Source organism: Arachis ipaensis, chromosome B5, assembly GCF_059453495.1.
Source record: "Arachis ipaensis isolate K30076 ecotype BB chromosome B5, ASM5945349v1, whole genome shotgun sequence".
Classification (NCBI taxonomy): Eukaryota; Viridiplantae; Streptophyta; class Magnoliopsida; order Fabales; family Fabaceae; genus Arachis; species Arachis ipaensis.
The window spans coordinates 141,532,515-141,554,974 of NC_142440.1; the positions used below are offsets into that span (position 1 = coordinate 141,532,515).

The window sequence follows — 22,460 nt, forward strand, 5'->3', positions numbered from 1 at the left end:
ATTAAATATGAAGTAATAAATTTACCTACAAAAGAATAACACTTTTTTTATAAATTTTTTTGTGAAGAACGTAGAAGAGAAAAAAAAAATGAAAAAAAGAGAAAAAAATTATAAAAAAAATAAAATAATAATAAAATAATTATTTTATGAAGTGAGTAGAAAAAAATTTAAATTAATTTTAGTTACTAATATATTTATATACAAATTAAAAATATATTTTAATTAAAATTTAATTAAATAATGTTATTTAAATTAAAAAGTTAATTAAGACAAAAAACTAATTTAAAGCACAACTAGCATTTTTCATAAATTAATAAAAATCTAGACATTGTAAACGCAGTAGCAAATTTCTCTTAGTTGGGAGGTGGCTGTTATTCAGAATTCGGAAGGAATCAACGATGTTGTATGCAACAAGGTTTAGGGTTTCTGTTCGTCAAATCCCCAATTTTGTTCCACTCTCCAGTCTCCCTCCTTCCTTCCCTTCATCTTCCTGTTCCTGTTCATGGACAAGCCTTCACTTTCATTCTGAGCCTCCATCCCTTCGTGAAGTTGACGATGCTGTTGATTCCTTCACTCGCATGCTCTCTATGCGTCGTACTCCTCCCATCCTTCAATTTAACAAGAGTTTGGGATCCCTTGCCAAGACGAACCATTTCCACGCCGCCATTTCCCTTTTTCAACAATTGCAAGCCAGAGGAATTGCGCCCAGCATAGTCACTTTGAATATCTTAATCAATTGTTGCTGCGGCATGGGTCGGATCCCTCTCGCTTTCTCTGTATTCGCCAAGATTCTCAAGATGAGTTTTCAACCTGGTACCATAACATTGAATACACTCATTAAAGGTCTCTGTCTCTGTGGTAAAGTTGAAAAAGCACTGCACCTTTACGACACAATGCTGGCTCAAGGATTTCAGTTTAATCAAGTTACTTATGGGACGTTGATCAATGGGCTCTGTAAGATCGGACACACATCAGCTGCTATTCAAGTGTTGAGAAAGATCCCACGGCATGGAATTGTTCCTGATGTCGTCATGTACAATGCAATTATTGATAGCCTCTGCAAGGTTACACTTTTAAGTGATGCTTTTCATTTATTCTCTGAAATGCTTGCTAAGGGAATTTTTCCCAATGTTATCACGTACAACACTCTAATTTATGGATTGTGCCTTGCGAGTCAACTAAAAGAAGCCATTGATTTACTAAATCATATGATGCTGAAAAACATTACTCCAAATGTTCGTACCTATAGTACTTTGATTGATGGACTATGTAAGGAAGGAAGGATTAAAGATGCTAAGAATGTGCTTGCCATCATGATGAAAAGAGGTGTGAAACCGGAAGTGGTTATTTATAACAGCTTAATGGATGGATATTGTTTGGTTAATGAGGTAAATAAGGCAAAATATGTATTCAACACACTGACCCAAAGTAGTGGGTCTCCTAACGTTTGCAGTTACAATATCATGATTAATGGCTTGTGAAAAAGTAAAATGGTTGATGACGCCTTAAATCTCTTTGAACAGATGCGTTCCAAGAACTTGGTTCCTGACACGATAACTTACAGTACTCTTATTGATGGCTTGGGAAAATCAAGGAGAATCCTTTGTGCCTTGGAGGTTCTTGAAAAGATGCATGATCGAGGTCAACCCGCTAATATAGTCACTTACAGTTCTTTGCTGGATGCTTTGTTCAATATGAAACAACATGACAAGGCACTTATGTTATTCAATCAAATGAAAGAGAGTGGCATTGATCCAGATATATATACATACAACATACTTATAGATGGCCTGTACAAAAGTGGAAGAATTAAAAAGGCAAAAGAGGTATTTCAAGATCTTTCCATTAAAGGCTATCGTCCAAATGTGCGGACATACACCATTGTGATCAATGGGCTTTGCAAAGAGGGTCTGCTTCTCGAAGCATTGGCACTCATGGCAAAAATGGAAGACAATGGTTGCTTACCCAATGCTGTGACTTATGAAACAATCATTCGTGCTCTATTTGAAAATGGTGAAAATGATAAAGCGGAGAAACTTCTTCGTGAGATGATATCTAGAGGCCTATTGCAAGGATAAAAGTAGATGAGATTCTTCTTGTTAGACATCACAAAATGTTGTTTGTATCTCTTTCTTTTTAACTTGTGTTTTGTTACCATCTTCTTGATCAACTTTCCATTCGATACTAATGCTTTTAGATCTTCACATGATTGTGATTCTTTATTCTGCTTTACCCACACCTAAGTGTTTTCTTTGCCGTAGCTTATTTTATGGCATTTTCGGTGACTAGATGGCTGTTATATGTGGCCTGAAGGATCTATCATTATTTCCATTTTTGTTTTTGTAATTATATATGTGCATTGGTGTTAATTTATTCCTAAGCTGAAACGGTTGTGATTTTCATCATTCAAAGGGAATCCTTGTTAGTTGTGAAGCTTCCCTGCACTCTTATTGTCTTTCAATCTTTTCATTTCCCCCATATTTATTCTCTTTTGGGAAATGATTGCTAGAGGCTTATTGAATGGTTTATAGAAGGTAAGATACATCAACTCAAATTAATAATTTTTCTATTATTGTTGAAATTATTACAAAACTTAGTAAATTTTGTGGCAATTGAATTGGAGGATTTGGGAATTATCATGAACTCAATAGCAGCGGTTTTGGTTATGTCATTATTATGAATGAATTTTGAACTTTTGTTATTGGATGACTTTTGAGTCTCTGTTTGTTGCCATGGCTATAATGCATCCTGTTTTGGTAGATATTCTTTGTTGTAACTGATTTGTTAGTGCTTAAGATTTCTTGATTGTAACCTAGTGCTCATGATTGGTGTGATGAGCAACTGTGCTTTATTTGACTGAATTTCCTAGGAAAAGATATGTAGTGCCAAGAGCCTAAGATTAATGGCATAGGTATATGATTTTCACTGCTATCTTCAAAACAAATTCATCTGCTAAATGCATGACCCCACTTTTTTGTTAACCGTTTTTGACGTTTTGATATTTTTTACAATCTGATGACAGCTGAAGAAATCTGTATATTAAAGTATGTTATCACACAATGTGAATTTGGGTAATATGGTTTAAAGATGAAGTATCTTAAAACCTTTGGTCATTTTCGTAGTTAGTGTTACTCAGTTGTAATTCTTAGAAACTTAACCAACCGAAAATATGTACATATGAAATAGCTCTTCACAGAGATTTTCTGTTAATGCGTAGTTGAACTGTTTCATTACTTGTTGAAATCCTATATAGGGATTATTGTATTGACATTGTTTAAACATGTTGAAAAAGCTTTTATTATTAAAACATGGTTTGGAGTTTTGTTGTTTGTTATCAGCTACACCTGTCTTAAAAGATCTGGTGATTCTAACTCCAAGTACAATTGTTTTTACACCTATTCCTTTGGTTTTTCTAAATCTTCTTTGCATTGTGATGGCTGAGGTTAGAATAAAGAATTAAAAGTGAAACAATGTTGTACAATTTGAGGTTGCATTTTTTTAGAATATCTTTGAATGTTAGTACAATTTCTTTTGGGATCAAAAGTTGAACTATGATATAGCCTCGTTGCTGATTAACTTATTTTATCAAACTGATTTTGAACCTGTATTGGTGGTTGAGTATTTTGGATTCTTGACAAGTTTTTCATCTTTGTTCCACGAGTAATACTGATCTACCTTATTGATTCCTAGGTACACTGAAGCATGTTAAGTTGCAGCATGGGGCAGACAAAAATTGAACTTCTCCAGTATGAATTTTCTTTATACTTGGATTTCAATTTGTCTCCTTCTTAATAAATTGAGACACTCAAATTAATATTTTCTTAGCTTATTTGTTTTCTAGTTGAACCCATACTCATTGGATTTTAAGCTTCAAAATCAGTTTTAGATGGAAGTGACTAATAGTTGCTTTCACAAAAAATCACTCTTCAGACAGCATTAGTAAACATAAATTAATTCAATCTCAAACAAGATAGAATATGTTTGATGTTGCTATACACATTGAGGAATTAATCTTAGCATTATTAAATTAGGTTGTTCATATACTATTATTTTGTGGTGCATAAATCAATTTTTAGACTTGCTTTGATTAAAATTTCCTTTTTCACAAATAAGTACAGGAAATATTCATTTGATCTTGTGAAGGGTATAATCATGGTTTATTTTAATGCTGGTGTCGAAACCATTGCAGAAGCAAATCAGTGGTTCTCAAGTGCCACAAACCAGAGACAACGTAAGCATGAGAAGGCTCAATCATGGAATATGTATCAATAACTAAGGTAAGACCAATACATTGTTGATGTTGAAAAGTTATGAACAGCAATGTATGGGAAACCATATCAAAAGGATAAAATCTAGTCAATTTAATCTGATAAATGCATAATTGCATAAGAAATTTAATGTTTGATTATTATTTTTTTCTTACTTTTACTCTTAAACAAAACTCTGTTAAGAAAAATTGCTGAAAACAATGTCATTTCTATAATTCTATGGAAGGTTACATTACAAGATATATATAAGGGCTGATTCAAATAGCTTTTCACTTTAGACATTGTTTTTGGATTCAAGCTTTAACCAGAATGCATCAAAATTGCACACACAGACTATCATTGTTCTTTCAAGAACCTCTCAATTGAACTATTCTACTAAGTACTATCATTGACATGTTTTGGGAGGAACAGCTCTTTGCAACTGAATGCTACAAGAGGTAGCATTTCAGGGCCAAATCCAAGTTGTTGAGGGGGATTCTTATTTGTACAAATGGCACTTCAAACTTAGAACGAGCACGAAGGAATTAACGATACTTCTTTATCTTTTGAGTTGTTCTGCCGGATCGATTGCTCAAGACCTTTGGTTTCTATCCGGACTTGATGAAAAAAATGGGATCACTTCTTATGAACTCGTTGAGAATGATTCTGATCTAGTTCATGGCCTATTAGAAGTAGAAGGCGCTCTAGTGGGATCCTCACAGACAAAAAAAAGGTTGCAGTTAGTTTGATAATGATCGAGTGACATTGTTTTTTCGGTCTGAACCAAGGAATTTCTTAATATGATTTAAAAAAGATCTTGTTTTATGTTGATAAGAGATTTCTCTATGAAAAATATGAATCGGAGTTTGCAAAAGGGGAAGGAGTCTTCGACCCGCAACAGATGGAGGAGGATTTATTCAATCACATAGTTTGGGCTCATGGAATATGGCGCTTTCTTCTTTTCATGCTCTGCTATTTCATTGTCTAAGGAGGCTTTAGCAATTTTGGTGACGAAAATGAATAGAATACCTAAGAAGAATAATTGTTATTATTAAATCTCCAAAAGAAGGAGAACGGATTTTCTAAATATTTTCGTTTTTACACTTGATAAGATCGTGTTATCTTGAGCTTTTTTTTCTTTATATATATATATATATATATATATATATATATATATATATATATATCTTGTTGAGGATGCAAATTATCTTTTGACTCCAATGTATAACTCAGTTAAAATTATTCAATATCATTTTGAGCATTACTATTGAATTTAGAATAGGAAAACAAAATTTGATAGATTTTTTTTAACGTCTCTTATTTCTTAAAAAATATTACTATTTGTTATGTCAATTAAAGTAATTAAAATAAATAAATACAAAGGTCGAACAATTGTGCAAGGAAGAAATTGTTGAAATAAATAAATAAGAGATATATGATATAAACTCTTGTCTAATTCTTGTATTCTTGTCGAATGATGAATTATTAATTGTCAATTATTTATTTTCTTACCATTTTCTATTGGCAATTTCAGAAAAGAGTTAAAAAAAAGAAAGAAAGAAAGAAAGAAGAAACTTGTTAGGGGTTCACAATTTTCTTTTCTATTTCATGATAATGGAAACAATTCTTAATAATCAACGTGTATTGTTTTTTTGTTTTGTTAATTATAAAATAATTTAAATGCTTAATTAATTAATAACAGCCATATTCTATATGGTGTTAGGAGTGCTTGGTAACGAATTGTTAGTCGACATACATAGAATACTCAAGAGAAGAAGAATTGAGTATTAACCATTTCAACAATTTTTTTTTATTTTGCAATACTTTAAAAAATTTTAATAGTATAGAATTGAATTGAATTCTATCAATAATTGAATTTCAGCTAAAATTAAATTGAATTGAATTTCAATATTTAGAATATTTATGTGAAAATTGGAACTGTGAAAGGTTGAGAGACGAAAGCAAAAAGAAAGAGAAGCAGAAAAAGTGGTGAAATGATTCAGATTTCTTGTTGAAAGAGAATGAAAATTTACAAAGGTAAAATTTGGTATAGCTGCACTATATATACAACAGCATGTGGACTAACCAACTTTAGTTAAGCTAAAACCAACTAACTAACTAAGGTAAGTTAACAGTTAGTAATCTCTAACTAACTAGCTTTACTATAATTAGCATATGGTATAATAACGATATATATCAACTAACATCCCCCTCAAACTAGGAGTGTAAACATCTAACAATCCTAGTTTGCGATAACATGAATAGAAAGGTCCTGGAGCAAGTGTTTTGGTGAGCAAATCTGTTGTTTGGTTAGCGGATGTGACAGGGAGCAGCTTCAAGATCCCCTCATTGGCCATGTCTCGCACAATGTGGCAGTCAGCCTCTATGTGCTTCGTCCTCTCATGCAGAACTGGATTAGCAGCCATGTGAAGTGCGGATTGGCTATTGCTATAGAGGGTGAATGGCTGCGCATGATCAATGCCAAGAGTTCTTAATAACTGAAGAAGCCACAGACCCTCACACGTCGCATTTGCCAATGCTCGGTATTCCGCCTCTGAAGATGATCGAGACACAGTTTGCTGCTTGCTGCTCTTCCAAGAGATTAAGGTGGTCCCTAGGAAGAAACAGTAGCCAGAAACAGATCTCCTTGTGTCTGGACAAGTTGCCCAGTCAGCATTCGCAAACCCAGTGAGGCTGAAATCAGTGCTGAGAGGGAAGAACAGACTTGAAACAGGGGGCTTCTTGAGGTAGCGAAGTATCCACAGAGCAGCTTTATAGTGTTTAGTCATTGGGGACTCTAAGTACTAGTTGAGTTTACCCACGGCAAATGCAATATCTGGCCTTGTTGTTAGTCAAATACTGTAGTTTATCAATGAGGCGATGATAGAGCTTTGAATCATTTATAGGGTCTCCAGAGGCCTTTGATAGATGAGTGGAATAATTTATCGATGTGTATACGGGTTTGGCTTTCAATCAACCCAAATTCCTCTATCAAATCTGTAGTGTATTTCTTTTACAACAAAGCAAGCCCCTTAGTGTTGTATGCAACTTCCATGCCAAGGAAATATTTGAGTTTTCCCAGGTCCTTGATGCTGAAGTGGGTATCCAATAGCTGTTTGATCCGGGTAATTTTTTGAATGTCGTCGCCTTCCAAAACCAAGTCATCAACATAGGCTATAATGGCTATGAAATTAGATGGAGTTCGCCGAGTGAAGAGTGAATAGTCTGACTTGGATTGTACGTATCTAGCTTCAGATAAGACTGAGACAAGCTTGGTATTCCACTGGCGACTAGCTAGTTTTAGTACATAAAGTGACTTGTTAAGCTTGCAAACTGATCCAGCAGGGGCTTCAAGACCATCAAGGACCTTCATGTATACCTCTTCCGGCAAATCCCCATGAAGAAACGCCGTATTGACATCTAACTGGTGTAGATACCACAACTTGGGGACTGCGATAGAAAGTAAAACACATAGTGTTGCCATGCAAACCACCGGACTGAAGGTGTTAAAATAATCGAATCCCTCTTTTTGATTAAAACCTTTAGCCACCAGCATGGCCTTATGCCTTTCAACAGTCCCATCAGCGTTAAATTTCACCTTAAAAACCCATTTAGATCCAATTGCATTCTTTCCAGGAGGCAGTTTGGTAAGCACCCATGTCTTGTTATTTTCAAGAGCAAGAAGTTTAGCATTTATTGCATTCTTCCAACAAAGATGTTGAATTGCTTCATTGTATGATTTTGGTTCTGATATGGTGGACACAGCTAAAGAAAAAGCTCTGTAATTCGGTGAGAGTTACTGGTAAGTGATATATTTGGAAAGAGGGTACCTGGTGATTGAATGTGTCCTGATGATGGTAACAATGCACATTGATAGTCATCAAATAGACTGGTGGTTTTCTAATTCTGTTCGGTCTTTGGACAGCAGTGGGGTGAATAATTTGTGGAGGTGATGAGTGATGTGAATGCAGTGGTGGTAATGGTGTATGCTGGGATGAATGCGATTCCTGGTTTTCAATTGGTGGATGAAGGGGTGTCAATATATGATTTTTTGACTCGACAGATTGTGATTGTTGTCCTGGGCTAGTGCGAAATTGTGTGTGCTAAAAAATTTGATTCGAATGGTTTTTATGCTCGTCATATATGGGAGAAAACAAGTTTGTGTTATCTATATGCTGACTATGTGCATGCACATGACCTTGAGGTGTAGAATCTGAATTCTTTTCAAAAGAAAACACTTTCTCGTAGAATTGAACATTTCTAGATAGAAACAGTTCTCTTGAATTAATGTCATACAAGATAGAACCTTTAGTGTGTAACTTATAGCCTAAGAACACACACTTCCTTGCCCGTTTGTCTAACTTCTTTCTATGTGCGGTGAGGGTGGTAGCATAAGCCAAGCAACCAAAAACTTTCAAACTCGGTAAATCTGGTTTTTCAAAAAAAAAATAGTTCATAAGGTGCTATGTCCTTTAAAGCGATGCTTGGTAACCTATTTATGAGAAAGGCGGCATGGCTAACAGCATAAGTCCAAAAGGATTTCGGAATTGAAGAGTGAAATAAAAGTGCTCTAGCCATGCCCAATAGGTGTTGGTGCTTCCTCTCTATCACACCATTTTGTTGTGGTGTTTCGACATAGGATGTTTGATGAATGATGCCTTTTTCTTCAAAAAATGAAATCAAATTAAATTCGGGTCCATTATCAGACCTGAAGCACTTGACAATTTTTTCAAACTGTGTCTCTATGTGTGTCACAAAATTCTTAACTAGGATTGGTACTTCAGACTTTAATTTGAAAAAATGAACCCAAGTGAACCTGGTTTTGTCATCAACGATTGTTAAAAAATATCGATGTCCATCAATTGAAGGGATGGCTAAGGGAACCCATATGTCTAGATGTACCAAATCAAAAGCTTTAGAAGATTGTGTAATGCTTCTTGTAAAAGATAATTTCTTTTGTTTGCCAAAATGGCAAGGATCACAAGGTTCAACATAACTTATGCATTTTATGAAAGGAAAATCTTTCTTTATTACAATAGATATACTTTCAGGGACATGTCGCAACCTTAGATGCCACAATTTGGCATTATTTCCTATGCTATATTTTGAAAACATGTGGGTGTGGTGTGTAGAATGTTGTGCAGCTTTTGTTGTGTTTTGTGATTGAAGAGAGATTTGTGGTGCAGTTTTAAAAATCTCTGATGTGTAGGGTATTGATGCAGATATGGTGGTAGTTTGTGAGCATAATGGGCTGACTCTCAATGTGTAAAGTCCATTTGATTCCTTAGCACACCCAATCATCTTCGAAGTATTCCTGTCCTGTATCTCACAGCACATGTCAGTCATGAAAAAGTGGTAATTTAATTGTTTTGTAGCCTTAGATACTGACAGTAGATTAAAGGTAAAAGATGGTATATACAACACTTCAGTGAGATACGGGTTATTTGAACAAACCACTATTCCAACTATTTTTGTCAAGGTTTGGCTTCCATCAAGCAATTTCACAAGAATGGGATCAATGTAGTGATAGCTAAAAAAATTTTTGAGGAAAAAGGACACATGGTCAGTTGCACCACTATCTATTATCCATGAATTTGAAAAAAAAAACATTTTATGAATAAGATGTGTGAAATATATGAACTCATGTGCAGAATATAAATTGGTATACCTGTGTGGTTCTGTATAGGCTGGTTTTGCTGAGCAATGTTATTTTGGTTATTCCCTTGTTGAAGTAATGCAATTAATGTTTCTCTTTGTTCTTGAGATATCATGAGATGAGAATTCTCATCGTCTTCCTTTTGAGTCAAATCCAATTGATTGTCACTGACTTTTCCAATTTCATTGCCAGGTGCTGTGATTGTGCAATTCATGGTTCTGTATGGTTGCTGTCTCATGTGAGGGGGTAACTCATGCTTCTTGTAACAGGTATCTACCAAATGCCCTATCTTATTTTAGTAAGAGCATATTTTAGGTGGTCCTCTACCTTTTCAACCTCTGTTTGACCTTTCTATTTCTCGAAAATTATCATTTGGAGGAGGGTGTTGATGTCTTGCACTTTCAAATCGAATCAGCTGAGCTCATGAGAATTCGAGATTCACTCACATCAGGGGAGTGCAATTGTCTCTCTTGCTTGTTTCTTCTATATTTTCTAACCACGCCTAATCCACACATACACTCAGCTCCACAATAGCATTGAGGGATTGGTTCCAGATAGTCCAGTTCCTACCATAGGGCTCTCAATTTTGTGCAATACGCAGTTAGGCTTAGGTCACCCTAATTCACACTATATATTTTTCTTCCAATTCAGCTACCCTAAAGACATCTCCATGGTGGTATGTGTGTTTAAGTTCATTCCACATGTCATAAGCATTCTCATTCCAGATTACACTTTGGAAAATTTCACTACTGAGTGAGAAATTTATCCAAGCAACGATGTATGTGTTACACTTCTCCGACCCCAAAAAATTCTTGTCATTCTCATCAGGTTTAGGTAATGAGCCATCAATAAATTGCAACTTATTCTTTTATTTAAGGGCTAATCACATTGCACGAGCCCAAGAATGGTAGTTAGATGCATTTAGTGTCACATTCACAATGGAGATCCCAGGGTTCTCTTCTGGATGCATGTAATAGGAATTGTGTGTGTCATAGTTTCAATTCGGGCCAATTCTATGGTGCCTATGACTTGGTGTCTAAATTTTGCCTAACTTTCTTTTTGTAGTAAGTTTTGAATTTTTAAAAACTATTTATTTTTATATCTTTTAAATTAAATATTGATTTTTAACTCTTTTAAGTAAATAGGCACTACATTTTAGGCACCATGATATTCACCTTCAATTCGAACTTACAGTGACGAATGGTGGATTCTAGTTCATCTTGTTTTGCAGGTGTAGGCTTTCAAATCTTGAAAGTTGTTCAGAAGTTTCGTGAGATATTGAATGTCGCTTGGAGAATACTCGTCCTCCGCCGCTTCGAATGGATCTTCTATTCACTCCTCATTCGCCATGGATGGGCCGAATCAGGAGCTTTCAACAACAACATATTCTTCCTCTTGAGCTTCAATCGATTCCTCTCACTGATGTGAACCTTCCACGCTCACCGCACCATGTGAAAATTAGAATTGTGGAAGGTTTAGAGATAGACAGCGAGAAAGAAGAGAAGCAGAGAAAGTGGTTAAATAATTCAGATTTCTCGTTGAAAGAGAATAGAAAATCACAAAGGTAAAGTTCGGTATAGCTGCACTATATATACAACAACATGTGGACTAACCAACTCTAGTTAAGCTAAAGCCAACTAACTAACTAAGGTAAGTTAACCGTTAGTAATCTCTAACTAACCCAGCTTCACTATAATTAGCATATGGTATTATAACGATCTATATCAACTAGCAGTTTATCAAATGAATTAAAATTTTATAATAGATATTAGATAACTTTATCCTTTATTAATATAACATCATATTTAAATAATAAATATATTTATATATTAAATTATATGAAATAATTAAAAAATTATATTTTTTAACTATTTTTTTTTCAACTAAAATTTGTTCACCTCTTTTAAAAAAACGAAAATTAGATTAATTTAAAAATATTAAATTTAAAAAACATTATTATTAATTAAAAAATTAAATAGTTCTTTAATGCATGAACATCTTTTCTTTATTTTTTATTCATTTTAGAGGTGAAATTATTGAGTTTTAATTAGATTTTAGTGTTTGAAGCCTCTTTAGATGCTACTTTGAATTGCTTTGGTGTTTTAATTATTTCAGGTGAAGTTTGGATCGGTTTGGTAGAGTGCGTGTACAAAAAAAGAGAAGAGTTTGGAATCAACCAAGCTGACACTAAACGCGGACCTGAGCGTTTAGCGCCAGAAGCCTTGTAATACGTGCCAAGCCTCAGCCACCAGGGGTGTTAAACGCCAAGCCTGGCGTTTAGCGCCAGCAAGCCAGAAACGATTGAAAGCTCTCTGCCACTAGCGGTGCTAAACGCAATTTAGCACCAGGGAGTCAGAATCGAAATGGGAGTTTCCACCACCTGGGGCACTAAATGCCGAATCTGGCGTTTAGTGCCAATGATGCGGATCAATCTTCACCAAATGAGTATCTTTAGTTGGATTTGACTTTTAATTATTGTATTTTATTTTGTTTTGATTATTTTTATTTACAAATAAAATCTTTTAGGTTTAGAATTTATTATTTTATTTTAGTTTCAAATCAAATTAGGTCAGATATAAAAGGAAAAATATTTAGCCCTTCGGGGATCTTTTCTCTTACGCACTTCATTCCATAGTTTACACTTTTTAGAATCCTAGTTTTCTCTCTGAGTCATGAGTAACTAAACCTCCTTGGTTAAGGTTAGGAGCTCTGTTTATTCTATGGATTAATACTATTGCCTCTCTATTTTAATTAATGCATTGATTTCAATTTCAAGGATTTGCTTTCGTTCTTCATCCTAGGAATTAGGGTATATTGGAAGATAACCCTTTTTCTAATTGAGTTCTTGTTAAATCTTGGAAAAGTAATTTACTTGGACAAAAGCTTGAAAGTAATTCCTCCTAAACATTAATTGCTTGGACTTAACGAGATACGTGACATATAATCCTCTTATATTTGGGTAATTAGGTTTTTGTGGCTAATAGACTAGAATTGGACTTAAACCTTTAATCGAAATTAAGTGACCAAGGGATTGACGGTTGACTAGGTTAGAGGAGACTAAATCATTGAGAAATTAGGTTTAGTCAATCACAGTTTGCCATAAATTGAATCTTGCATGATTCAAATAGTTGGTAAGAAATAGAAATCCAGAAAATAAACAACTCTAAAGCCTTAACTGTTTTCTCACATATCTTTTCACACCAATTTTACTATTTGCTTTCTAAATCACTGTTTGATGCTTTTGAACTCCAAAACATCATTTTCTGCTTGTCTGACTAAGTGAATCACTCAATCATTATTGCTTGGTCCATCAATCCTCGTGGGATCAACCCTCACTCACCTAAGGTATTACTTGGTATGATCCGATGTACTTGCCAATTAGTTTGTGGACTTTAAATTCTGCATCATTCTTCATGTTTGATTCCCACGATAAACCAACAACAGAAAATAAACATGAACTACTAAAACATAACTTGTTGAGTGGTCTAAGGACATAACAAGTAAAACAAAACTAGTTATTAATGGCAAATTATAGCAACTAATCTATGTTATTAAAATGGAACAAAATTATGCCACTTTTTGCTGGTGTCATGATTAACACAACTTCACTTGAAATTTTCAGACATATTGACAAATACTTGGTGTCATTAATCTAAGTTAAACACATAAAATCTATGCGTGTGGATAATTTTTTTAGATCTACATACTAGACCTTTCAAAATAGGTATATATTATATTAAGTGACTTGAAGGAAAGGGAAGGGAAGGAAAGAGAATGAAGGTGGTAAGAGAAGAGAGAGTGTGTTGGAAGGTGGGAGGCATTGAAAGAATGTGAGTGATGAAAGTTAAGAAGAAGTAATTAAATTATAAGGATATTTTAGATATTTTAAATTTTAAGTAAAATCCCAATGAAATGGAATTCCAAATCGGACCTATTTGGGTCGGAATTGATTTTGAGAGAAAATAACGTAATTGAATTAAATTCTATCTAAATTAATTTAATAATTTTTGTTTCAAATACTGGAATTGAATTCAATTTCTACCAAGAGATTTCCAAACACCTTGAAAGAAAGACAAATAGAGCAAATCAAATATAATACAGTTAAATAAAAGATAAGGATAGAGTTTGTAAATGATGGATTTTATTCTAGTTGGACTAATCCACTTGTATATGTTACGTCTAATTCTTCTCATAGTCATGATGGAGATTTATCCGCCATAATTTCAAATTTGAAATGCGTGCTTAGAAAATCACTACAATTTAGATCATTTTGACTGCATTTATTTTGTGGATAGGATAAAACATGATATTGAGACAGAAACAATAGAATAGAAATACTAAAATTATTTTCTATGTATTGTATTCGGATATAATGTATAATACACTAATATAATGTCCAATTTTATGTTTGAATACACATGGACAAGACTAAAATATTATGCAAAATCACTAAAATAAACATTTCTTTCATACCCTCCTTTCCTTCTCTCTGTCTTTTACTCCTTTCTTGACGCCTAACCCTTCCCTTTGCTAAAAGACGGTGGAGGAATGATACCTGCTATACTTGCTAAACTCTGCTTTTGCCAATTCAAAATTTTCTGGGTACAATTTACTTACGTAATTTTTTGAATTTTTTATTTTTTTCCATCTAAAATTTTTATTGTGTAAATTGGAAGATTCAATAAGTGTTGGATTTGATCTTTTTACCCCAATTAAAAGAAGAAGAAGAACACAATAAGAGAAGATGAAGACAGAGATAGAGAAAGAGCAAGAAAAGAGAGTGCCTCTCTATATTCTCTGAGAACCTCTTTGAGAATGACGATACAGAGAAGAAGCTTAAATTAGGGTTTTTGAAAAAAGCGGGTAATTATCTATGGGTAAAAAGGAAAAAAATTCATTAAAGATCCATGTCCACCCTCTCAAATTCCGTATCCATCATTATCATTCGTTTAAAACTGCACACAAAATAAAGAAAACAATCCTGGAGACACTGTGCCCAGTATCCATGTCTCTTTATCCAAACACTTTTTAGATATTTACTGTCCATGTCTCTGTGTCATATCTACAAGAACAAACGCAGCCTTTGATACACCTAACATAATTTTTCACCTTTTTTTTTGTGTCTAAACAACAAAGAAAAACACAAAGCAAAACACCCATCCTAAATCAGACATAATGATTTGCTAGAGAGCTTCTCAAAGGCCCAGACCAAATAACATTATTGAAATTATTTCTAGCTCCATATCTAGCCATTTCATCTGCAACTTTATTTGCTTTCCTACATATCCAATCAAATTGCACGTACCAGGATCTTGATAGCAGCTCCTGAATCTTGTTAACTAAATCAACAACTTCAGATTTACACCCACTAGGAGAGTCATACAAAAGATGAAGAATGTACAGACAATCCATTTCACACACTATGTCTCTTAATCCGCAATCCCAAGCTAAAACAAGGTCCCTCCAAACTGCAAAAGTCTAATATTGGATTATGGACCAGAGAGGAGAGCTACCAGAACAACCCGCAATCCAACCCCATTAGAAGTTCTAACAAGATAATCAAATTCAGCCAAGCTCAAATCAGTAAACAAACTAGCATCACAATTAACTTTAAAGCTATTACCTGCAGGAGATTTCCAGGACAAATGGTTCCTGAAGGTACTAAAAGAAGTATACATGTTCATATATAACCTTAGATCCATGACCGTGCTACTGATGAGAGCAACCACCTTGTGATCTGTCCAATAATTTTTAGCATTAAAAATGTCATTGTACCTATGCCTCTACAACCACCACACTCCGGCCCCTAAAAGAGCCTCCTTACCAGATATGACCTTTCGAAACCAAGCTTCCATAAAGAAGCCTTCAACCAAATCAATAACTCGAGGATTTAGCATCTGCCAAATAACTCTGGAATATACACAATTTCTAAGGCAATGTTCTATTGTCTCCAAAGCCACATTGCATCTCTGGCACATAACCGAACTAGCTAGATGCCGCCTGAAGCAGAAAACTTTCGTCGAAAAAGTGTTATGAACCCTAAACCATACAGTCAATTTGATCTTTTCCAGAAGATTCAAGTGCCAAAGCTAGTTTCAGTTGCTATTTTCATTCCAATTTAATTTATTCTTTAACAACCAATGATAACCCTCTTTTGCACTATACCCTTTTGTCCCTGTAGGCCACCAACTCCACCCTGGTTCCATGTCAGCCAATGTCAGATAGTACAGGTAGTGAATAAAATGCTTGACCTCAAGAGGAATTGTTAATGCAAGTCTTTCCACCTCCTAAGATCCATCATGCCACAAATCCACCACTACAAAATTGGACTCAGATATGTGAACATAAGGAACAATATCACAAAGCCTTCCAAAAAGAGTCCACTCATCATACCACACATATTGCTGCACATCCCCAACATTCCATTTGAACCATTCTTGAGAGTATCAAATGTTTTGAGAATGTTCTTCCAAATGGCTAAAGCGTTCTGACTATTGTTGTTGCTAAGAAAAGTTGAATTCTGGAAATATTTATGCATCATAACCTAAACCCACAACTTGTCTCTATTATTAAAGCAATCACAAACCAATTTGTCGAGAAGCGCCATGTTAGTTGAGTAGGTATTCCTAACACTCAAACCACCCGTCCTTTTAGGAGTTATAGCAACATCCCACTTAAGCAACGACAACCCTCTCCCATTAGTTTGGTCGTTCCATAAAAATTGTCTCATCAAAGAATCTATCTTTTCACAAGCATACTTCGAAAGAAGAGCAATTTGCATGTTGTAAACCGGAATAGAAGCCATTACCAATTTAACCAAATGAAGTCTTCCTGCCTTATTCAGCAAACACCCCTTCCAACTAGCAAGCTTCTTCTGAATCTTTTCAATAATATCCTAAGCCTTCCTCCTAGAAGACCTTTCATGCCCAATATTCATCCCTAGATATCTTCCTAAGTCCTGACAAAAGCAGATAGTAGAAACTCCCGACAACACTTCTTTTCTTCTCTCAGAGATATTCTTTGAGCATACTAAGGTTCACCTTCAATCTTGATGCTTTGGAAAATAACTCCATAGTCTGCATAACCTCCCCTACCTGAACTTTTGTAGCTTTACAAAAAAGCAGGAGATCGTCAGCAAACATCAAATAAGAGATTTTAGAGCCATATTTGGAGACCAACACAGGTATCCACAACCCTTGAAAAATCTGATGAGTAGTAAAACAAGCAAGAGCCTCCATAAAAAGCACAAAAAGATATGGGGACATGGGATCCCCTCGCCTCAAACCCCTCTTTAGGTTGAAATTCTAAAATCTCTCACAATTTCACAAGATAGCCAAGAAAGATGACATCACATAGGCCATAATAAGATTAATAGTAGCTCTCAAGAAACCAAATTTGACCAACGAAGCTTCAAGGAATCTCCAATTCACCATGTCATAAGCTTTTTCTAAATCAATCTTGAAAGTCATAGTCCCCTTTCTAGACTAAGTATTCCTCATGAAATGCATAATTTCCTGTGCAACAATGATATTCTCTGTAGTTCCTCTTTCCAGAATAAAATCACCCTGGAGTGGGCCGATAATTTCCAAAAAAAAATGGTCAGACCTTGTTCACCAGCACTTTTGAAATAATTTTGTAAAGAACATTACATAAACTAATGGGACGAAAATATCTTAACGAAGAAGGAGCTTTCACTTTAGGAATCACAACAATGAAGGTCTCAAAAATAGTAGAATTTATAATCTTGCTCTCAAAAGCTCCCTTGACTAACCCCCACACATCGTAACTGAGTCCCAAAATATTTTATAAAACAGAGCTTGAAAACCATTCGGCCCAAGAGCTTTGAAAGAATTCATGGTCATTACAACTCTTTTCACCTCTTCTAATACCACCGGTTCAACAAATCTTTGACAGGCCTCATTGCTAAGAGAGGGACAGGAGAAATCTTCCATAGCATTGAGGTCAATATTCTCCCTTGTAGAAAATAATTTTTGAAAGAAAGAATTTGTTTCCTGCTCAAGCACCTGCGTCTCAGTGGCCCAGGTTCCATCATCTAACAACAACTCATGGATCTTATTTCTCTTTCACCTAATAACCGTCTGCAGGTGAAAAAACTTAGTATTCCTGTCACCACATCGAACTCACTGCTCTCTAGATTTTTGGTACCACAAAGTTCTTCCTGAAGAAAAATAGAATTTAGCTCCTCTTGAATACCTTGCTCTTTCACCCTCAACTCCGGATCTTTTCCACTCTCAAGAGAAATATGAACATCATTCGGTTAAAAAAATTCAATTTAAAGATTTAATTTTTTTGAAAATGTAGATTCTACGAATTTAAAACAATCCAAACTTTAAATGTCAATATAAGCACTAGATATACCCCATGGTATCCTCTCCAAATTCGTGTAAAAGATTGACTAAAAAAATATTTTAAAAGATACCTAGTTAAACTGAAACTTCACACAATTTAAGGATAGAAATTATATTCTTCACGAAATTTCTTTTTATATTTGGTTGCTTGTTGTTAAAAAACTAAGCGTGAGTGGAGGCACAAAAAAATTGACACAAACGATCATCAAATATTTTACTAAAAAAATATAATATAACAAAGTTCCAAACTTGAATAAACATTCTACTCTAACAAAATCTCTAATAATAAAATAAGAAGTGGTAATTGATAACACTACTTTACCTTATCCAAATCTCTTCCAAAGAGCTCTTAAACGGGTAATTATTTTACCTAAACGAAATACTTGATACAAAAATATAAAGTAGTAATTTGTGATATTCTATCCAAAATCAAATCCTAATTACACTAATAATACCTATCGGTACTAAACAAATGTGTAAATACTCAAATAAATACAAATAGAAAATACCAATATACACGATTATTCTTCTTTAAACACTCACTGTATTATTTAACTCCTATCATATCAGTCTAAACTAACCAAATCACCTATTTATATTAATTAGGTAGTAAAATTACATTACAAATATGACAATTTATGATATTATCAACTTATTTATGAGTTGTAAGGTGACGACTTTTAAATTAAAATCCTTGACCAAATAACTTTTTTTTTTTACCTTTAAATTGGTCAAACTTTACAAATAATACACTTTTTAGTAATATACATGTATTTAATAGCGTCCTATCATGTCTATATTCAATCATTATTTAAAAATTGGTATCATTAAAAAATATTTAAAATAATTTATATTTTCAACAAAGTTGTGAGAACTGGACCGGTCAATGAATTGGTAAGACAACTGATTTATTGGTTCAATGGTTCGACCGAGATTCAACTGGGGTTCAATCGGTTTAATTAAATATTAAATAAAATTATTAAAAATTAATATATGTACTGCTTGATCACTGTCTAGTTGTTCTATCTTCAAAAATAAAAATTTCTAATTAGTAATAACTACAATTTACAAACACAAATTTACACAAATTAAATACAGTTACAGCCAATGACTAAATATTAATTGTTGAACAGATTTACAGAATTTCTAATCACATTAAGAAGCAAACAGTACATGCAGCACCAAAAGTTCAAAACAGAAAATTATCAATTACATTCGCCATCAAAAGTTCAGAAAATAAATTCAGAAGTCAGAATCCATACAATTAGACAATTAAAGCAACAATTAACAATCAACAAAATTAATGAGTACCACAAAAATTATTTTAAGAGAATTAATTCAAAATGGAAAGAACAGTGAACCTGAACAAAATCACTAAATCAAGTCAATCAATATACAATGGTCCTCAACAAGCAACTAGAGAGGGCTAATTCCATAATTTTTAGCTTTGAAAATGCCCACAGCCTCATCAAGAAACTTAGCAGAGAAAGAGAGAACCTGGAGAACAAAGGGAAGAAGCGCGACTGCTCGAGCGTTTCACAGAGGTGAAAGTAAGGTCCCTACGCTCTTTTGTGCAAGAATACGCTGTTGTAAAAGTTAAAAGAACTCTTCCTTTGAAATAAGAACGATTATTCGGCTAACCCACACTCTTGAAGAACTAAAAGGGCTGGTGTAGAAAAGGCCCTGGAGGAGTGGAATAGAGGTGACGATGGAGAGACGTTCGCGGTGAGCAGTGGAACAGAGGTGGGCAGTGGCAAACAATAACCTCAGTAACAAAATCATGAATAGAATAACAAATAAATTAATAACCTCAGCAAACAATAACATCAGCAAAAAACATCATGAACAGAAAATTAGAAATAACAAATAAATCTATAATCTTAGCAAAAATAACTAAACCAGCAAACAATAACCTCAAAAAATCTAGCTAATCAGCAAATCAATTTGAAACAAATAACAAGTATTATCAGAAATCAATTGCTAAACCTTAAACCAGCAAGCAGACGCCGAGGAGATGGCTGTGAAGTGCAAAACTACTAACAAAGTATTACTTACCGGCGGCGAGGTGGAAGGCGACCAACGCCGACGACAGAGGACACGACACCGGTGAATAGAGAGAAGGCGAGCTCGGCGATGACAATGACGCGGTGGGGGCAGCAGTGGTCAAACTCGTCGCTGCGGTGGTTGTGGTGGCTGCGCGATTGGGTGCTGCAGTGGCGGTGGAGGCTGCGGTGGTCAAACCCGTCGCTGCTGTGGCTGCGGTACGCGGAGGCTGCTGGACGTGGAGGCTGCGGGACGCGGAGGCTGCTGGACGCGGTGGCTGCGGGACGCGGTGGTGGTGGGCTGCTCGATTGGTGGTGGTGGTTGCAAGGGTTCTCACTTCTCAGAGAAGAGAGGAGAGATGAGTGGCTTCAATTGGTGATTTAGGGTTCAGCACTTGCCTTTCTTCTTCTTTTTTTTTTCACACAAAACGGCGACGTTTTAGAGGGTATATTTCCGAACCGAAAACCCTCTAAAAAATCGGACAGTTCTATCGGTTTACCGGTTAACCGTCGATTTGACCAATTTTTTTACCAGTTTTTTGTCAGGCGATTTCTAAACTTACCCAGATTGGCTAGCTGACTGGTTTCCAGTTAACCCGGTTGAACCGGTCAGTCTGATTCGATTTTCAGAACCATAATTCTCAATAAACTATTTTTTACCTTTTAATTTATATTCTCAATAAACTAAATATTTAAATTTTTTTAATTTAAAATAATTTAAATTCTCAATAATGCATTTTTATTAGTTTACTCAATTTTTTTTTCTTAAAGAAGGGATTGAGTAGTCAATTCAAACACATTAAGAGCCTATTTGGGAAGCTTTAAAAGTAACTTTTTTTAGTTTTTGACTTATAAAAAGTAGTAGTATTAATGTCTGGTGTAATTTTCAAAACCAAATTGCAGCTTTCTAAGAAGTTATTTAGGAGCTTATAGAGAAATTAAAAAAAATTACTTCTCTCCTAATACTACTACTTTTTATCATATTTTTATAAAATAAGCATTTTTAAAACTAAAAATCCAAATATAAAATAACTTATTTATAAGCTACTTTTAATATAATCATTTATTATTTAAACTATTTTTTCAAAAGAAACTTAATTAAGTTGTTTACCTAAACTGAGCCTAATTGTACTAATTATCATAAAACTACTTCTAAAAATTTAAGTTGATAAGAGGAGGTAATATAAATGGTTATACTTCTAATACTAACAAATATGAGAATATTTTTCAATATTTTTTTTAAAATATAATCTTTTATATACGATCTTTAAGTGAAATAAAAAAATGCAAAGAAAACTTAATGTAATGAAAATTACTCCTAATAATATGGTAAATAATTAAAAAGAAACCACCTAAAAATGCACATGAATTATCTTGACACTGATAAAAATATTTTCGAATTTTGTTATCAACAAAAATGTGCTCAAATAATTTTAAAATGTACAAAAAATATCATGTCGTAATTAAAGACCTGCTCTGTTAACGAAAAATATGGTGTGACTCACTTGCCATATAAGGAGCTCCATTGCCACATTATTCTTTTTCGTTAACATAGAATGTCTTAATTCATGGGTGTACACTTTGTCACGTTTTTAAATTATTTGAGAAAATTTTTGTCGATAATAAAATTTAAGAACATTTTTGTGTTGGAATAAATTATTTCAATAACCCAGATTATCCACATTGAATTACCAAAAAATATATCATAATGCGAAAGCGTACTTTTACTCATAGAAATTAGAAATTAGACAGAAAGATTGTTTCAGTCTTGTGCTTCTTTCGATCTTCCTTAACCAAAGCCTTCTGTATCGCTAATAAGACTGAATGGTGACTCTTCTGATGGAAAAATAGCGACAAAGGCGACTTTGTTATATTGGGGATCGAAACCCTGAAGGCACTATTTATATTTGAACATGACACCCATTAAATCCTAAAGCCGAAATAAAATCGTTTCTAAAGTCCAAAAGATAATATATCTAAAATCCAAAAGATAATTATCTAAAGAATAAAAGATAATATCTGCTTTTATTCTCATTTAATTCCAAATCAAAAGTAATTATGACTTATGCAACTTAGCATTTATAACAATAAATGAGATCACCATTATATAAGTCATTTAACTTGAAATAGCATAATTTGTGATTAT

The 22,460-nt window shown here is 34.1% G+C and overlaps 1 protein-coding gene across 1 annotated transcript; it reads left to right on the plus strand.

The window, feature by feature from the left end:
* The first annotated feature begins 333 nt into the window (after positions 1-333).
* Positions 334-5,356, plus strand: LOC107641135 (uncharacterized). The gene is made up of 4 exons (XM_088488406.1): positions 334-1,388; positions 1,524-3,746; positions 4,190-4,277; positions 4,680-5,356. Exons 1-2 carry the CDS (start codon positions 399-401, stop codon positions 2,076-2,078), a joined length of 1,545 nt encoding a protein of 514 aa, XP_088344532.1. The 5' UTR covers positions 334-398; the 3' UTR covers positions 2,079-3,746; positions 4,190-4,277; positions 4,680-5,356.
* Positions 5,357-22,460: the final 17,104 nt, after the last annotated feature.